At 33.8% G+C, this 17,529-nt stretch overlaps 2 protein-coding genes across 2 annotated transcripts in view; both read right to left on the bottom strand.

The window, feature by feature from the left end:
• The window catches only part of igsf9b (immunoglobulin superfamily, member 9b), a 43,606-nt gene extending 34,859 nt beyond the window's left edge, over positions 1-8,747 (bottom strand). Inside the window, exon 1 of the mRNA XM_084087191.1 lies at positions 8,238-8,747. The gene's annotated coding sequence lies outside the window, so the exon portion shown is untranslated. The remainder of the gene's footprint in view (positions 1-8,237) is intronic.
• A 1,132-nt stretch (positions 8,748-9,879) lies between these two features.
• tmem230b (transmembrane protein 230b) lies at positions 9,880-15,867 on the bottom strand. Its single transcript, XM_084138715.1, has 4 exons — positions 15,635-15,867; positions 15,370-15,450; positions 13,969-14,094; positions 9,880-10,868 (listed from the first exon to the last, which is right to left on the bottom strand). Exons 2-4 carry the CDS (start codon positions 15,448-15,450, stop codon positions 10,728-10,730), a joined length of 348 nt encoding a protein of 115 aa, XP_083994841.1. The 5' UTR covers positions 15,635-15,867; the 3' UTR covers positions 9,880-10,727.
• Between the last annotated feature and the right edge of the window lie 1,662 nt (positions 15,868-17,529).

Genomic DNA, 17,529 nt, shown 5'->3' with positions numbered 1-17,529 from the left:
ATGATAAAATAGAAAACAGTTATTTTAAATTGTAATAATATTAAACTTTTTTTTTAATCTTACCGACCCAAAACAGTCTTCAGTTACTCCAGTCTTCAGTGTCACATGATCCTTCAAAAATCATTCTGATATGCTGATTCGATGCTCAAGAAACATTTCTGATTATTAAAGTAAATCAGTGTTGCTTACTATTTAGTGTATTTTTGGAAGGAATCACAAAAATGCAAATGATAAACCAACTTGATACCAGAGCATGTGAGCGGAGCAGTAATATTTCCTCCAAAACGGAGACACATTTCTGAAGATTCCTCTCAAGTCCGCTCACTCAACCCAGAATGCCCTTTGTGTTACTTATGCTTGTTCGAGAATATGTGAAATAAGCAATAGGTCTAAAGTTATGGAGTTACATGAATGTACAGCATCAAAGTTAAGAATAAGAAGAAGCTGAAACAGGGAGTGTGGAGAAACTGAGTTAGCAAAGATTTACTTTGTGATATACTCGCAGCGAAGTGCTTTTATGTTCATTGCTTAGGGGTAAAAAGTAGTTTGAAATACCTTTGCAGCGATATACTGTTAACGAACATTCCAAAGTATGTAATTATGGTCTGCGCACTTTCCTCTCAATAACAAAATAAACATCGCAAAAATGACAACAGTTAAGAAAGCATCTGATCATAGCGATGTTTGCACCAGCTCACTATCCAGTCAAGTCACATCAGGTTTATTTACACCACTTTATACAATATTTCTTTAAAGCCACAAATATCAACTGTTATCTATAAGCCTACTGTTACTGAGATATAAAGAAATCCATTACAAACAGAAAGATGTTCACATGCTCCTCCTGATTCATTCTACTCTCATTGGCATTTTCATTTTCTCTCCAAACGAGGCTTTACGACATCTTCAAGAGGACGAGTGCCTGAAACAGATGCTTAAGGCCTAGGGCATGATGGGACGTGCTCTGCAAACCGTCCGATCTTTGATCTTGGCCTTGACTGTCAAGGCTGCTTAATAAAAAATCTCCGGCACACTATCCGAAGCGAAAACAATCACACTGCCACCTGCTATTTCGTGCTGAACTAGTTAATGGGGTGGTTGATTATGATTTCACTTTTCTAACTTTAGTTAGTGTGTAATGTTGCTGTCTGACATCTGCAAAGTTACAATGCTCAAAGCTCAAAGTTCAAAGCAAAGGGACATATTTGCTTTTAAAGAAATCGCTTTTTAAGGACTACAACAAACGGCTGGTCGGGACTACACCACATTCCTCCAGGGTTAGTGACATCACCAACCCTAAAATTTACATAAACCCCGCCCCCGGGAACGCGATTCATAGATTATCAAGACAGAATATGCTAATTTGTGACTAAAAGATAACTACACATCAGCTACATAAATTCATCAACTAACCATTCAGAAATGTCCTGTTGCTTCTACATGTTGTCACTTCTTCTTTTGAGTCTCTCCATCTTTCTGACTTCGGGTTGAACATATAAGTCTAAAAGTTTTTGAAATTTTCAGTGCGTGTCTGTGTGAGGTAAAAGGACACAAGCTGTTGAAGCTCCGCCCCCCTGTGCCGGGAGCAGCAGCTCATTTGCATTTAAAGGGACAAACACAAAAACGGTGCGTTTTTTCTCACCCTCAAAAAGTGACAACTTTAACATGCTATATAAAAATATCTGTGGGGTATTTTGAGCTAAAACTTCACATACACACTCTGGGGACATCAGAGACTTATTTTACATCTTTCGAAAAGCGCATTATACCACCCCTTTAAGACCTGTTACCATCTGTTTTTGACCCAAGTGTGTCCACCTGGACCAGCTTTAGCAGATAACAGACAATCTCAATCTAGCTGGCACACCTCTGGAGTTTCAGGCTGATCTGCTTTGGTAGTTCACAGCCTTAGTCAACAAACTGAATTAAGTAACATGCCAGTGACCATCTTCATCAAATGAGTCTGACTATGAAAACAATCATTCTGCTAAAGCAAATATATCACTGATGTTTCATTTTACATGCTGGTAAATGTTTTGTTCAGCTTTCACCAGATCAAGTCTGTCATGTCTTCAATTAACTTAACAGTAACGGCTAAAGCTGTCTGCTGATCGCATTAGGTTTGAGTTATCCTCACCATAGGCGGTGCGTCACTCTAGCTACGCTGGCAGAGGTGTTAGTGTTGGGTGTATATTTCAGAAGTGATGACCTGAACACGATTCAGAGTATTAAAAGGTGACCTGTGATCAGAAACGGAAGTTTGATCCAACTTGATCAGGGATTCAAAGTCAAATGTGAGGATAACACCTGTTCAGTGTTTACCGTACATCATACAAATGCATTAAAAACACATGCCACAACTACTAAAGCTTTTAATAGAGCACATGAAAAATAATAAAGAAATATGATTATATTAGCCACTGATGTCCAAAAGCCCCTCTCGATTGCACAAAGTTTGATAAAAGTTTTTCCACTTCAAAAGTTATCAAACAAACTCATTACAAGTGTTGTTAAAATAAATACATAAAGATAATATGAACAAAAAAAGCACATAAAAGTTCTAAACATTTACCTAAATTTAAAATAAATAAAAACTGCAATAGTATATACAAAAATGACTGCAAAGATATACAAATATGAAAACATGCATTTTCGACTGGACAAAGTAGTCAACTTTTCAAACTCATAACTGCATATTAAAAACTTTTCCTGAAAGCTTCTGCATGGTCAGTTTCAATGGCATATAGGATGCAAACATACAAAATAAAATCTAATTTAAAATAAATGAAAAAATAAAATAATAATAATAATAATAACAATAATAATTTAAAAATGATTTAAAAATTATATATATATATATATATATATATAAATATAATTTATTTTAAATTAGATTTTATTTTTGTATACATTTATTTTATATATATATATATATATATATATATATATATATATATATATATATATATATACTAAAATAACACTGATTACGTTTCACAATTTTGTAAAAAAAAAAATATGAGCAATGCATTTGACTAGCAAAAGCAGTTCACTTGTCAAACTTGTAACTGCATTTTTATTGGAAAGCATCACGCAAACACTGAGGAGCATGTGAGAGCAGCTCGTGTGTGTGTATCTGGACTACAGGCAGATGAAAGGTAAAGCACTGTACATCTGCTCTTTAACAGAGTGCACAGCGTGGACAGCTAGTCGCAGAGACAGCCTGATTAGCAGCTGTATTATTCGGCAGCTAATCCTGGATGATCCGGGCTGCCATAGGGCCACAGCACAGGTCAAACAGGATGACCCTGGTCAGAGGAAGGACAGTAAACCAACAAACTTCCTGTGGCATTACGGTGGCATTTCTAGGGATGGCTGGATGCTAACGGTGGAAATATCATGCTAACAAATAGAATGTGTGCCACTGCATTTAACAATCACACACATTTCATTTCATAAAATCAACAATAGATGAAAAAAAGTAGAGCTCGACTGATACTGGCTTCAGCTATATCTAGAGAGCAATATGGACAATATAATGGCGCTAATATAATGTAATATAAGTAAATGAGACACATGAAAAAAAAAGAATAATACATCAAAACTTACTGTTTAGGACAATAAAACATACTACTACTATTATATTATAGCATTATAGCACTATTCTAGCATTTAGTAATTTTTTTAATTATTTTATTTTTATATTTTCAGTTTTCTTTTTAGTTTTAGTAATTTAGTTTTGTGCCTTTGGCACATTCTGTTAAAAAAGAAAAAAAGAAAAAAAAAGAATTGTCAGCTTTTTATTAATTTAGGTACTTCAACTTTTTAAAATGACATGTAGTTGCCAACAATTCTGCAACATATCTAATTTTAAGTTTTTCATCTAATATTTATATTTTATTTTAGCTTTATTTTAATGAAAGAAAATGATTTGTAATGGTTTAAGTTTTAATTAACAATAACAACACTGATGGTAAACACCACACACATTGCCTTCAGAACACAACATTTATTTAAAAAAACAAAAAACTAATCACTGTAAAATTAATTAAAAATCTTTTTGTGGTTGAGTTTCCCTGTTACTTCCCTCAGGCGACAATATCAAGTTACATTGAGATTGCTGATTTAATCGAAGCTTTGCACAGTGAAACATCATCAAACAACTTCCTGTCTCGGTAATCACTTAAACAGTTAATAGGGGCTCATTAGATCTTATTCTCATTTGTACCACCTTTCTCACATTAGCAGCCCTCAGGGAAGGTTTATCCGGATTTGTACCTGCTGTTGAGATACTCAAATACCACAGCAGAATCACATGCATGCTCACAAAAACCAGACCGAACAGTGATGATGCTGCTGACATGTGCAGACCAGCCAGTGGCAGTGAAGCACAACATCTGGGATTGCATGCATCTTGGCATGAACCAGGTGCAAAATCAGTCAGGAAATATAACTTGATGACATTGTATGTCTATTAAACACCCGTGGAGCCCTGCTGCCAAACACAGCTCAAGTGGCTTTTGACTTGGTTCTGCAACAGCTTCAGCTTTGATTGATTTCTCTCCAGAGCAAAAGTGCAATAAAATCACCACCACCACCCAGGTAGATCTGTGAGGAAAAAACCCCAAACCTGGTCTTGTGACTTTCCCATGCATGAACAAGGCATGATCTCAGTATTACCCTGAGCTGCCTCACAATGCTTCCATTTATAGACTGTAGTAGCAGTAACGAACATAATCTTCTTCCAAGCTATTCTTTTGCCAGTAATCTGGTTTGGTACTAAATAAAACTAGTTGATCAGGGGTCAATTATAACGAAGACATCTACAGCATGCATTATACGTTTATAAAACATGCTATTGATGAAAATAGGGAAAAAAGAAGTTTATTGAAATTTACTAAAATTAATGATGATGACACACAGTACTGACTAAATTAAATTAAATCATCAAAGACAAAGTAAGAAAATCTACAAATGAACATGTAATGATGCAACCATTTATAAGTGGAGTTTGGCCATGCAAAAGTGCCATGATTCCTAGTTGCTAAACTGTTGCCAGGGCGTTGCTAGGGTATTCTGAGTTGCATGCTGGTCCATGTTCTTAAGTATGAGGAACAGTGATAGAATGAAACAATCGGGTTCCAGAAGTAAAAATCCCATTAAAGGGATAGTTCACCCAAAAATAAAAATGTTGTCATTTTTACTCACCCTAATGTCATTCCAAACCCGTAAGACCCGTATTATGAAGCGATGAGAATACTTTTTGTGTGCGAAAACAAAACAAAAATAACGACAGTCTCTGATGCTGTTCACAAAAAGTATTCTCGTCACTTCATAACATAAGGGTTGAACCACTGTAGTCACATGGACTATTTTAACAATGTCTTTACTACCTTTTTGGTCCTTGAAAGTGTTTTTTACGTTGCGTTGCAGTCAGAAAGATGAACAAAAGTCTTATGGGTTTTGAATGACATGAGGGTGAGTAATTAATGACAGAATTTACATTTTTGGGTAAACTATCCCTTTAATTTTCTCCATATGGGAATTGATTTTGAATTATTAATATGAAACCTTTCAAGACAGATCTACTGTGAGCTACAAGGTTGTCATGCATATAACAATGCTATATGCTTTTGTTGAAGCCATCAACCAACAAAACTGTAACTTTTGTTTTTAAATGAATCGTGTTTCACAGCATGAATTCTGGTGAGAAACTAAATCATCATGATTCTGCAGAGAAATCTCCACCAATCAGAGAATCGAACCATCAGACTATGTAAATGTTGAGCAAGCAATCTCATTGGCTGCAGAATCAGCAGAGGCCAATCAGCTTGTGCCATGTGGCAATGATGTGATTGCTTGCAGATTACATGTAAAGTAAATCAACCTGTGCGCTCTAGAGTTTCATGACTGAACTAGACATGTAATCAACTTCTTTAAATACATTTTTAAATGCGTTTAAATACATTTTTAATTAGACTGTCATTCGCAATGCTTGATGGGATTGTAGTTCTTTCCCTCATTAAAGTACTCCGACTTGTATCTTTGTCTTTATGTATGATTTTCAAATATTTATTTGCTTCAAATCATAGGTCCTAATGTTGTGATTAACCTCATAGCTGGCTGGTTTGGTTCATGGCTTATACCTCTTTAAAGGTAGGGTATGGGATTTGCAAAAGGGCCGGCAGATTTTGAAAATACACAACTCAAATGGTCCTACCTTCTTTCCTCCAATGCTGGCCCTGACTCCACCCATTCGAAGAACATGGACATGATGGGGGGAGGGGGGTATGGTACGACCGTTTGATTGACGAACTTACTGTCCAATGATTCTAGGTGGTCTTGGAAATGATTGGCTGGAGTTTTTCGAGTCCTGCCCGTTCCACAGATGATTAAATTGCTCAATTTTCATTTCAGTGCTTCTAACTCAGTGGCTGTAAGTGGGTTAGGAATAGGATTTCAAGTGATTTTGAAAAAATGGACAAAAAAGAGAATCACATACCCCACCTTTAACAGAGACTTTTTAAAAAGCCCTATATGGAAACAATATTTCCAGAATCAGGGTCACTGAAAGATCTATAACTCTATAGTGATACTTGCTTTAACAAACACCTCCAATTATTGTCTCAGGAATATAATACATTGATTGTCAGGTGCACGACAAACAGAAAGAGGATAATAAAATGCTTAAAGGTATCAAGATAACCATTTGTTTCTCCTGCGACCTTTGATCTTACAGCAGCTGTGTATCAAAACACTGTCTGATGTGGGTCAGTAATATCTGCATAAACACAGTCTGAGAACATGAGAGTCTGAGACCATGAGCAGAAGGTAAGTCAGTAAATCTCAGCGCTGAAGCTGGACTGACATTGATGCTCTCCAGTCACTCCAGGTTAAGCCATTCATTTTGACAATGGAAGTCATGACCCAATGACCGAAGTATCCCACAAACTAATCCAAGCAAGACTGGTTAAACAGCTTTAGTAAGCTTCCGCAAGCACATGTTTGGCAAACAGTAACTTTAAAGACATTTATATTCACACAGCTCAGCACGCTTTCTCTGCTCTGAAATACAGATCTCTTATCTTTTGACATGTAAAAAGCACACCCTGAAATACCTGCAGGAGTCAAATGATATAGGTCATATGAACATATGACTATAATGACATAACCAAATCTCACTGAACATCACAATGTGCTCCAGATAATGATTCAAGTATGGTTAAAATAAAAACAAGGCATGAAAATAACACAACATTTTAATTTTAATTCAGAGATTTGTGTCTTTTTCAGATGTTGACACCAATGTTAAATAAATAAATCATATTTTTAGCTAATAGAATAATACTATAATAAGTAAATATTAAAATAATATTCTTATACCTTATGTATCTTAATTTTACTTTTACTATATATATATATATATATATATATATATATATATATATATATAGTAATATATTTTTTTAAATATTTATTTATTTATTATTAAACTTGGTTTCACATAGGTTTCTCTCTCTCTCTCTCTCTCTCTCTCTCTATATATATATATATATGTATATAAGAATGTGAAACCAAGCGTTTATTAAATAAATTAATATTTTTTAGATTTTACAATAATATATTTTATAATATATTAGAATAACATTCATATATATATATATATATATATATATATATATACACACACACAGACATACACACACACACACATATATATATATATATATATATATTACATTAGTTCTATATATAACATTTTTCATTTTTTTTAACATCCAAAATGCCCTTTTAAATACAAAAGTCCAACTAATAACACTAATAAAAAGCAGTTTTCGTCTTGTGTATATTGCAGTAGATTTCTTAAGCTTTAAGCAATCTCTCATGCACTTTAATGAAGTCTACTCTGAATAAGGTGTCAGTGTTGGACTGGACTGATGTCCAGCGTGTTCTGCTGTGGTCAGAGAGACTGTGTGTGTGCTGGTCATTGTTCTCATGAGGAACACTGAACCTCATGTGCAGCCTGTTTTAAACACAAATACTGACATGAAGAATAAAAACTTGCAACATCTTCAGATGCAAGATAAGAGCATCATAATTCAAACAAAGCTCCAACATATGAATGGCAGCCCTGATTTTTGAATTATGCATGTTGACAGGATAACATCTGCTGGCGCAAACGAATGCAATATGTCGTCTACTATATGCATGTGTGTGTGTGTGTGTGTGTATGTTACCTTTTTGAGGCACTTGACTGTGATGATAAAATGAAGGTGTCACTCCGTCGATGGCTTTACGGGTTTTCCTCCACTTGAAAGTTGCAACTAATATCCCCCAAAACACTTAAAATATTCTTGAGCATATTTCAGAATGCAGTTGAAAATGTTAAGAGTGTTGAGTATGGTCAGTGTTACAGTGAATCCAGCGGCTCTTTAAAACTTCGTTCCTCTGATAGCTTTGGTTCTTCCAGAGCTCTGAGTCTGAAACCTTCAGCGACGCAAATGTAAGTTCCGCGGGTTTGTTTGCACGTTAAACCTGTCGTTGTTCGGCGTCCATGCAGAATCTCCTCCAAACTGAAGTGAATATCCTCGTGTGTGTGTGTGAAGTTTCCCGCGGTGAAGTTTGTGCAGTTACTCACATGATTCTATCGTTACGAACACAGACGGTTTAAAACACGTTGAAACATCGTAGCGCTGCTGCCGCTCACTCTCTCTCTCTCTCTCTCTCTCTCTCTCTCTCACACACACACACACACACACACTCTCTCTCTCTCTCTCTCTCTCTCTCTCTCTCTCTCTCTCTCTCTCTCTCTCTCTCTCACACACACACACTCTCTCTCTCTCTCTCTCTCTCTCTCTCTCTCTCTCTCTCTCTCTCTCTCTCTCTCTCTCTCTCAAGAAGACTAGAACTTTTATCTCAGTGTTGAATTCAAATGTGCAAGATAAATGTCCATATATTTCATTTTATTATGCAATGTGAGAGATTAAGACGAGAGCAGTGTACCTTGGCAAAGTTTGTAGTAAAACAAGTGCACTGCAAATTTGTACTGTTTTGTTTGAATCAGAGGATCAGACTGGTATATAAACTTTATCAAATCATAAATAATTGGTTAAAATTTTAGATTAAATGGTGCTTTATTGACCATATGTGAAGATGAGACTATAGTGTTTAACTGGTGATGTCTGATGGTCAATTTTAATATTTTTGAGATTTGTGTTGGACATGCACACTGTAGAATTGCATGGGTAGAATATATTGTATTTTAGTGGTTTAGTACATGTTTAAATAAAGAGTTTTAAAAGTCAAAAGTCTCTCTCTCTCTTTCTTTGGTCTCTTTAATCTGCTTTTTATATATTTTTTTAATTTTAAATTTCTTTTTGATGGATCATTGAGAAAACAAATGTGGGGTTTTGCGGTAACATTTGGGGATTTAATAACAAAAGATAACATAAGATTACATTTTAGACAAGCTATTAGGTAGTACTATTTACTGTTTATAAATATTTTAGAATTTAAAATGTCTTTTTTTGGTGGACCATTTCATTCACTTCATACTAAATAAATGTAAATCTGAGTATTTCAACATTATGTAGGCTATCTAACATGCTATTCAGATTAGAAAAGATACGTATTATCTTACGCTTTTGATAGCATAACATTTGCTGGTATTATTATTATTATTTTTTCTTCCCAAACAAAAGAATTTCAATGCAGTTATTGTGACCACAAGTTCATTTATGACCCACACGGGGGCGCAAGTAAACCCACCAAAAACAACTACAGCAAATGTAATTTTATTATCACCTTCTTTACTGAAAAACTGACAATGTCCAATTCAGAGGTTTACAAAAACTGCGCAATCATGAAAACAATCAGACATCAGTTTAAAACAAATAATTTAATCATAAAGCATTCTCTGTAAAAGCAATCAATGATCACATAAAAGAAAATAAGTTAAATCCAGTGGCATGACATCAAACATAAACATGGAAAGTTTGCAATGATGTATTCTTCACGTCATACACTTAATGATTTAATTTAAAAATGAAACCCTTTTGCTTTTAATTTCAAGCACAGTTTGAAATGGTAATGTTAAGTTGGTTAATGTGTTTCAGCCTTAGGGCAATTCATCAAAATATTTGTACATTATGAAGAAACGTCGCTGAAGACTAAAATATGCATCTGACATTTTTCTTGTAAATGACCATTTTTATGTTTTTAATTTGACTCTTATCAGTGACATTTTTGAAAACAAGGCATTTCAATAACTGACTAACAACATTTGCATTTCCATTTAAGTGAAATTACTGAACATAAAACATAGTAGCCTGATAAAAATGCTCATTTAAAAGAAAAATGTCAGATGCATTTTTTGCATCTGAAGTCTTCATATGAAACAGTGTGTTTTGAGTAGGTTTTCTTGCCTCAGGCTTTACTTGTTCCAAAGACCAGCAACTCACTACAGCACACTGATTTAACAACTGAACTATGACCTGTTTTCATTACAAAAAAATGGCATAAAATCCATGATGAAATTAGTTTCCTCACACGAAACATACTACAGGTAGTTCATGAATTCAAACCACCTTCTCGGTCTATGGGAATTATATATATATATATTTTTTTAAAAGAGCCTGTCAGTCATTGTGACGTGGTGGACATCAGCGGCAGGAAGACGAGGTTCAGATCTCTGTCACATCAGCAGACTGACAGGACGTCCCAGACGCTCAGTCATCAAAGTCAGGGATGTCATCGTAAGAATAACCGCGGTAACCCTTGGAGGCGTAATAGGCGATGCGCAGGTGGTAAAACCCAGGAAGAAAGACCAGGATTCCAATAATCAGGACCGGGATGGTGCGATCCCGGTGCTGTGAGTGACAGAGAGACAGGGAAGTTGAGTTGAAGTGCTCAAACAAGTGCACAACTCATTAATAACTGTCAAAAATAGGTGGTTTTCTGAGGACTTTGAAGCCTGTCATCTATTCTCATTCTGCTCAAATACTATTTTTTTGTTCAAGTGAATGTGGCGTATTTCAGAGAATTTTAATGCATCAGTTTATTCATTTTAATAGATTCTTCATAGAATGTGAAGTTAAAAATCACACTAATTCCCACCGGTCTAAAACGGTAAAAAAAAAAAATTATTCCCAGTTATTCCCAAATATGAAAGTGGCCCAGATTAGAATTTTTAAAAGGTCATATTCAATAGGTGGTCTGTCATCTACTGGGTACAAATTCTCATTTTATGCTCAAATATATATTTATTTACTTTCTCAAGTGACCTTTTAAATGTGCCCCATTTCAGAGTGTTTTGTATTTTAATGCATCGATTTATTCGTTTTAATAGATACTTTATAGTGCACAATTATGACAAATGGCAAGTAAAAAAAAAAAGGAATCACAGAAATTTCAATCCGACTGTTCAAACCGTTCTAAAACATCACTACAAAAATCAGATCCACATCAGGGTTATATCAAAATATCAATGTGGCACAGGTCAGAATTTAAAAAGGTCATATTTAATTGTCAAAAACTGATGGTCTGAGGACTTTAAAGTCTGGGATGGATGGATGGATGGATGGATGGATGGATGGATGGACGGACGGATGGATGGATGGATGGATGGATGGATGGATGGATGGATGGATGGATGGATGGATGGATGGATGGATGGATGGATGGATGGATGGATGGATGGATGGACGGACGGACGGACGGATGGATGGATGGATGGATGGATGGATGGATGGATGGATGGATGGATGGATGGATGGATGGATGGATGGATGGATGGATGGATGGATGGATGGATGGATGGATGGATGGTAGGAAGGTAACCGGACTGTTCAAACCGTTCTAAAATGTCACTAGAAAAATCAGAGTTATTTCCAAATATGTGACTTAGATCAGAATTTTAAAAGGTCATATTCAATATAAACGCAGATCCAGCTCACATTCAGTCCTTCTACAGCCGTGTGAATGTAGTAGGAGAATAATAAATCCTGTGAGACTGAATGTAAATGTTTCTGTTTCCACATGAAGCTGTAGTGTAGATTCACTGCATTAGCTAAACTACCTGAAGAAACAGGACAGGCCACAGACGGACGGGTTTCTTAAGAGCAGCGCTGCTAAATCTGGAGGATTAACCTCCACATCAGGTGCTGTGTAATCTCAGCAGTCTGCCACTCGATAACACACTCACAGAAGAGCAGTTACTGTAGATAACCTGACTCGTTTCATTTATGCTCACGCATTTAGCCATTCAACTCTCTCACTGAGAATGTCCTTCTCACATTCCTCACATTTTGACCGATACATTTCATGTCTTTTCAAATAAGTTGTGAATACTGGATAAAGATTTTTTGATTCAAGCTATTGAAAACTATTGAAAAGAACAATTCAAGAAAAATCTCTACGGCTTTTGAACACATTTTTAAATAAAGTAGCAAGAGCATAATTAGCTAACTGTATATTCACTTTGGAAATGTCCAAGATATTTCCAAGCCTACAGTGTTGTTATTGTTAACTAAAACTATTAAAAATCATTTTCAGTAAGTGAATTAATTTGATTGAAATTAAGCTCTCTCTCTCTCTCTCTCTCTCTCTCTCTCTATATATATATATATACCATTTGTCATAAATGTGCACTATAAAGAATCTATTAAAATGAATAAATCAATGCATTAAAATACAAAATACTTTGAAATGGGCCACATTTAAAGGGTCACTTGAACAATATATATATATATATATATATATATATATATATATATATATATATATATATATATATATATATATATTTGACAAAAAAAGAGAATTTGTACCCTTTGCACTATTGATTAGTATATGACAGACTTTAAAGTCCTCAGAAAACCACTTATTGACTATATATATATATATGTATATATATATATATATATATATATATATATATATATATATATATATATATATATGAATGATGAAAAACTTTACTAAACATTACTAAAACTGAAAAAATAAATAAAGGTAACACTTAAAAGTCTTTATGCATAATGCATTATAAAGCTATTCATAATGTATGTTATAATGGACTGCATTTAATCAAATATCTCTTTTCATAAATAATTGCAAGCAAAGTTATAATGCATTGTAATATTTGCAGATTTCTTTTTACATCTAAAAATGGCTGTTTGTCATTTATCTTAATCAATTATACTTTCTAAAGGTGTAACAATGAATAGATAAGTATTATAATGTATTATAACCGTCTATTATAATGTAACTATGACTGCTACAATTATTCATGAGTTATGAGGTGCATTACAAGGCATAATTAATACATTAAAATACTTTTTTAATGCATTATATATGAAGGCTTCAAGTAAAGTGTTATTGAAATATTAAAACATAACAATAAAAATGACAAGCACACAACCTTAAACTAAAATGAAAACTGAAAATAAAAAAAGTAAATGCGTTCACGCTGCAAATGCTCCTGAGGCTAGTAGGATTGTGAAAATAAAAAACCTATGAAAGGTTTTTAATAAAAAATGAAATCAAATGCATTAATGCACACTAACAAATGCATGAAGCACTTTTCTATCTGAATGAGAAGCTAATGATGGAGCAATCAGTAAAGGCAGAGCTATAGACCTTATTCACAGTAGCGCCATCTTTGATTTTTAATGGGAATGAAAGCGAGGCTGTGAGGGACAGACATGCATCTCTTCAATGGGCTGTACTGTTATTTCATGTGTTTTTGGATTGTTCTGCTCATGAAACACTGGGAAAATATATTTCCAAGAAATTTCAGTTGACAAAAAACTAAGCTGTGGAAAACTGTAAGTAATCTAGGAGCTTTATACAGCTTTTTACAGCGGATGCCATTGGAAAAACGGCAAGTCTATCCCTCACAGCCTCACTTTGATACCCGTCATGGCGCTGCTCTGAATAAGGTCTAGAATAATGTGCGACGACACTCACATCATCAACTTGGAAGTATCCTGCTAACAGGAGGGATCCGATGGTGATCAGTATGGAGCCGATGAGGAAGAGAACGGTTGCCAGGGCGATCGCTTTATACGGGACTTTAGGTGGACTCTTCTTAAACTGAGAAAACAAAGAGCATTGCTCAATATTACGATGCACTCGTGCAGAATTTGCAGAAAGTTTTAACTACTGGACATTGCAATAAAAGCCAATTTGTGTGATATACAGTATGTATCATTTATTAAAATAATATTAAATGCATTATATTATTATTTATGTGTGATAAATAGTTTAATGTATACATATAATATTATGGGATAAATACCTGTACATAAATGCACAGATATATAAAAAGACATACGGTACCGGTCAAAAGCTTGGAAACATTACTATTTTTATTGTTATTGAAAGAAGTCTCTTATAGTCATCAGGGCTGCATTTATTTGATAAATGATATTGTAATATTGTGAAATATTATTCCAATTTAAAATAACTGTTTTCTATTTTAATATACATTAAAATGTAATTTATTCCTGTGATCAAAGCTGAATTTTCAGCATCATTACTCATTCAGTCTTCAGTGTCACATGATCCTTCAGAAATCATTACAATATGCTGATTTATTATCAATGCTGGAAACAGTTGTGCTGTTTAATATTTTTTTTTTTATAACCTGTGATACTTTTTTCAGAATTCTTTGATGAATAAGAAGTTAAAAGAAGAACAGCATTTGTTTAAAATAAAAATCTTTTGTAGCAATATACACTACCGCTTAAAAGTTTGGGGTGAGTAATTTTTTTTTTTTTAAAGAAATTAATCCTTTTATTCAGCAAGGATGTGTTTAAATTGATAAAAAGAGATAATAAAAATATAATTAAAGATTTATACTAATAGAAAAGATTTCTATTTTGAATAAATGCTGTTCTTTTTAACCTTTTACTCATCAAAACATCCTAAAAAAATAATCCCAGGTTCCAAAAAATATTAAGCAGCACAACTGTTTCCAACATTGATAATAATCATCATATTAGAATGATTTCTGAAAGATCATGTGACACTGAAGACTGGAGTAATGATGCTGAAAATTCAGCTTTGATCACTTTTTTTTTTTTTTTATAAAAGTATATTAAAATAGAAAACCATTATTTTAAATTGTAATGATATTGCACAATATTACATTTTTCTGTATTTTTTGATTAGCATAAGAGACTTTTTTCAAAAACATGAAAAATAGTAAAGTTTCCAAATTTTTGACAGGCATTGTACAAATAGACAGACAGACAGAAACACATGCATATTAATAAATAGACATGTATGTAGTATATAGATATGTAATATTAAAGTGAGCAACACTGATATATGCATTTAAGTGCTTTAAAAGCCTCTCTCTCTCACCTGGAGATCAATGTATCCGTCATCATCACTCGCTAGTTTGGAGTATCTGACTCCATTGTTGATAGTGTTTCGAGCTGGCATCTTCAAAAGCATATTTAATACATAATAAACACACACGAATAAAACAACAATCAATGCATAAGCTGTTATCTATTACTAAACTATTAAGTTAGTTCGAACATTTTTAATGATAATATGTAGGAGAAATACAGAGATGTTACATGTCAACTTATCAACATAATCATGTTTAACTAACGTTAATTACCTTCGACTTGATATTGCAGCCTCAGAATAGAATAGAATCGTCTTATGACGATTTCCCTCGTACGAGTGACAAGAAATCTTTATATTTCCGTTTTCAAAGTCATTTTAAGCTGATGTTTATTAAAAACGTCATTGATGCCAGTTTGTGACAGTCGCACATGAAATTCTGTTTATAAACCTGACGCTTCCGGATGTAAAACACCAACACGCATGCGCCCTCTACTGGTGTTTTCCGGGTTCAAACTACGCATGCGCGTTTAATCCGTTCACAAGACAAAACCACAAGAGGGAGCTCTCTCATATTGATTAACACCTGTCTTTGAAGACATAAATCATATATTTACATGAAGGATTTGGTGATTATTGTTAAAATCAGAAGATCTTGTAAAAAGGTCAGACGTAAAAGTAATATAGCATCTAGATGCACGTGATAGCCTATAATGTAGGCCTACACATCATCCAATAAAAAACGCTTACAATTACTCATTTGAATTTGTTCAAAATGTCAGGAAAAAAAAAACGTATGGTTATATATTTATACCAAAAGGCACATGATTTTGGCCTAGGTGTGATCTCTTCCTTAGAAAGAAACTTCCAAAGTATGTTAAAGTTTACTCTTGAAATTAGTATGCCAGGACACATAATTTCATAAATATTGCAAATAAAAATATTTTTTATATTTATTTCAATTATATTATACATAATAGTGCAAAATGCAGTAAATATTTTTCTTCTTAAAATGGAATATTGACAGGTTTTTTTTTTTTTTTTAGTTTTTTAGTTTTTTTTTTACAAAATGGTGTTACAGGTTGTGGGCCTATAGGTGTCATATCCTAAGAAAGTTAATTTATGTGAAACTAGCTTGTAAGGTCACACATTTTCATATTGACAGAAGCGAACAGGCCTTTGAATATGTCTCTGAATGCTGTCAAATCACTATAGAAACAGTTCATCATCACTTGATGATGAACAATCTGGCTTGCTTAAAAGAAACGATGCAACAGCAGATGCGGCTCTTTCTTTTCCCCTGTTTCCGGATGTTTGCTCAACTGTGTTGAAGGTTGACAAGACTGACAATGAGCAGAAAGCAGAGAAATTACTCATGTTTGAAAACCACACATACAGTAATCTCAAGAAATACTGTACGTATGCATATAGCCCGCAGTAAATAACCAAATAAAAATAGTGACCGCCCTCCATCTAACAAGCTCAACTAATTAGCAATTCTGAAATAATTAAATCCCTCATGAATGTAAAGAATCAGCGGCATTGCATGTTTATTGCTGGGAGACCATGTCTATTTATCTTCCCCTGTCTGTCTTCTGTCTTCTAGAACAGGGAGAAAGTTTAGAGAAAAACAGTGTAAAAATAAATAAGTAATATTAAAAATAAAATAAATAAATTATATATTTTTTATAAATAAATATTATTAAAAATAAAAATAAACAGTAAATAAACTGATTAAAAGAACTAAATTATATTTAAAAAAATGTGCATAAATACATCTCTTATAGTATAGTTCCATAATGAGTAGTAAAAACTAAACTTAATATCTTCCAAATAATATTTTAGACACATTTACCTTTTTCACAGTCTAAATTGGGGCTTTATACATGAAGTAATGGAGGGATGAGGGTCCCTCGCATGAGGAGGATCATATTTGGGGGTCCATGGTATTTCACTCAAATTTGCAGGTCTGTTAATTATTTTATCAAAAATAATGATACATTTACAATAATAGAATGCAACAAACTTTATAATCATGCATAGTTATGAAAGCAAAATGCATGTAAAAGTTCAAGAGAAAATGCATCTCATATATGTTTTGTTAATGATGTGAAAGGCTGTGCATCCAATAAAACTTGTGTGCATTTTTGCAGAAATTGCATCTAGAAG

This window comes from Abramis brama (assembly GCF_963993115.1).
Source record: "Abramis brama genome assembly, chromosome: 16".
NCBI classification, from domain to species: Eukaryota; Metazoa; Chordata; class Actinopteri; order Cypriniformes; family Leuciscidae; genus Abramis; species Abramis brama.
Note: the sequence above shows the minus strand (reverse complement) of the source record. Positions and strands in the feature narration are given on the sequence as shown.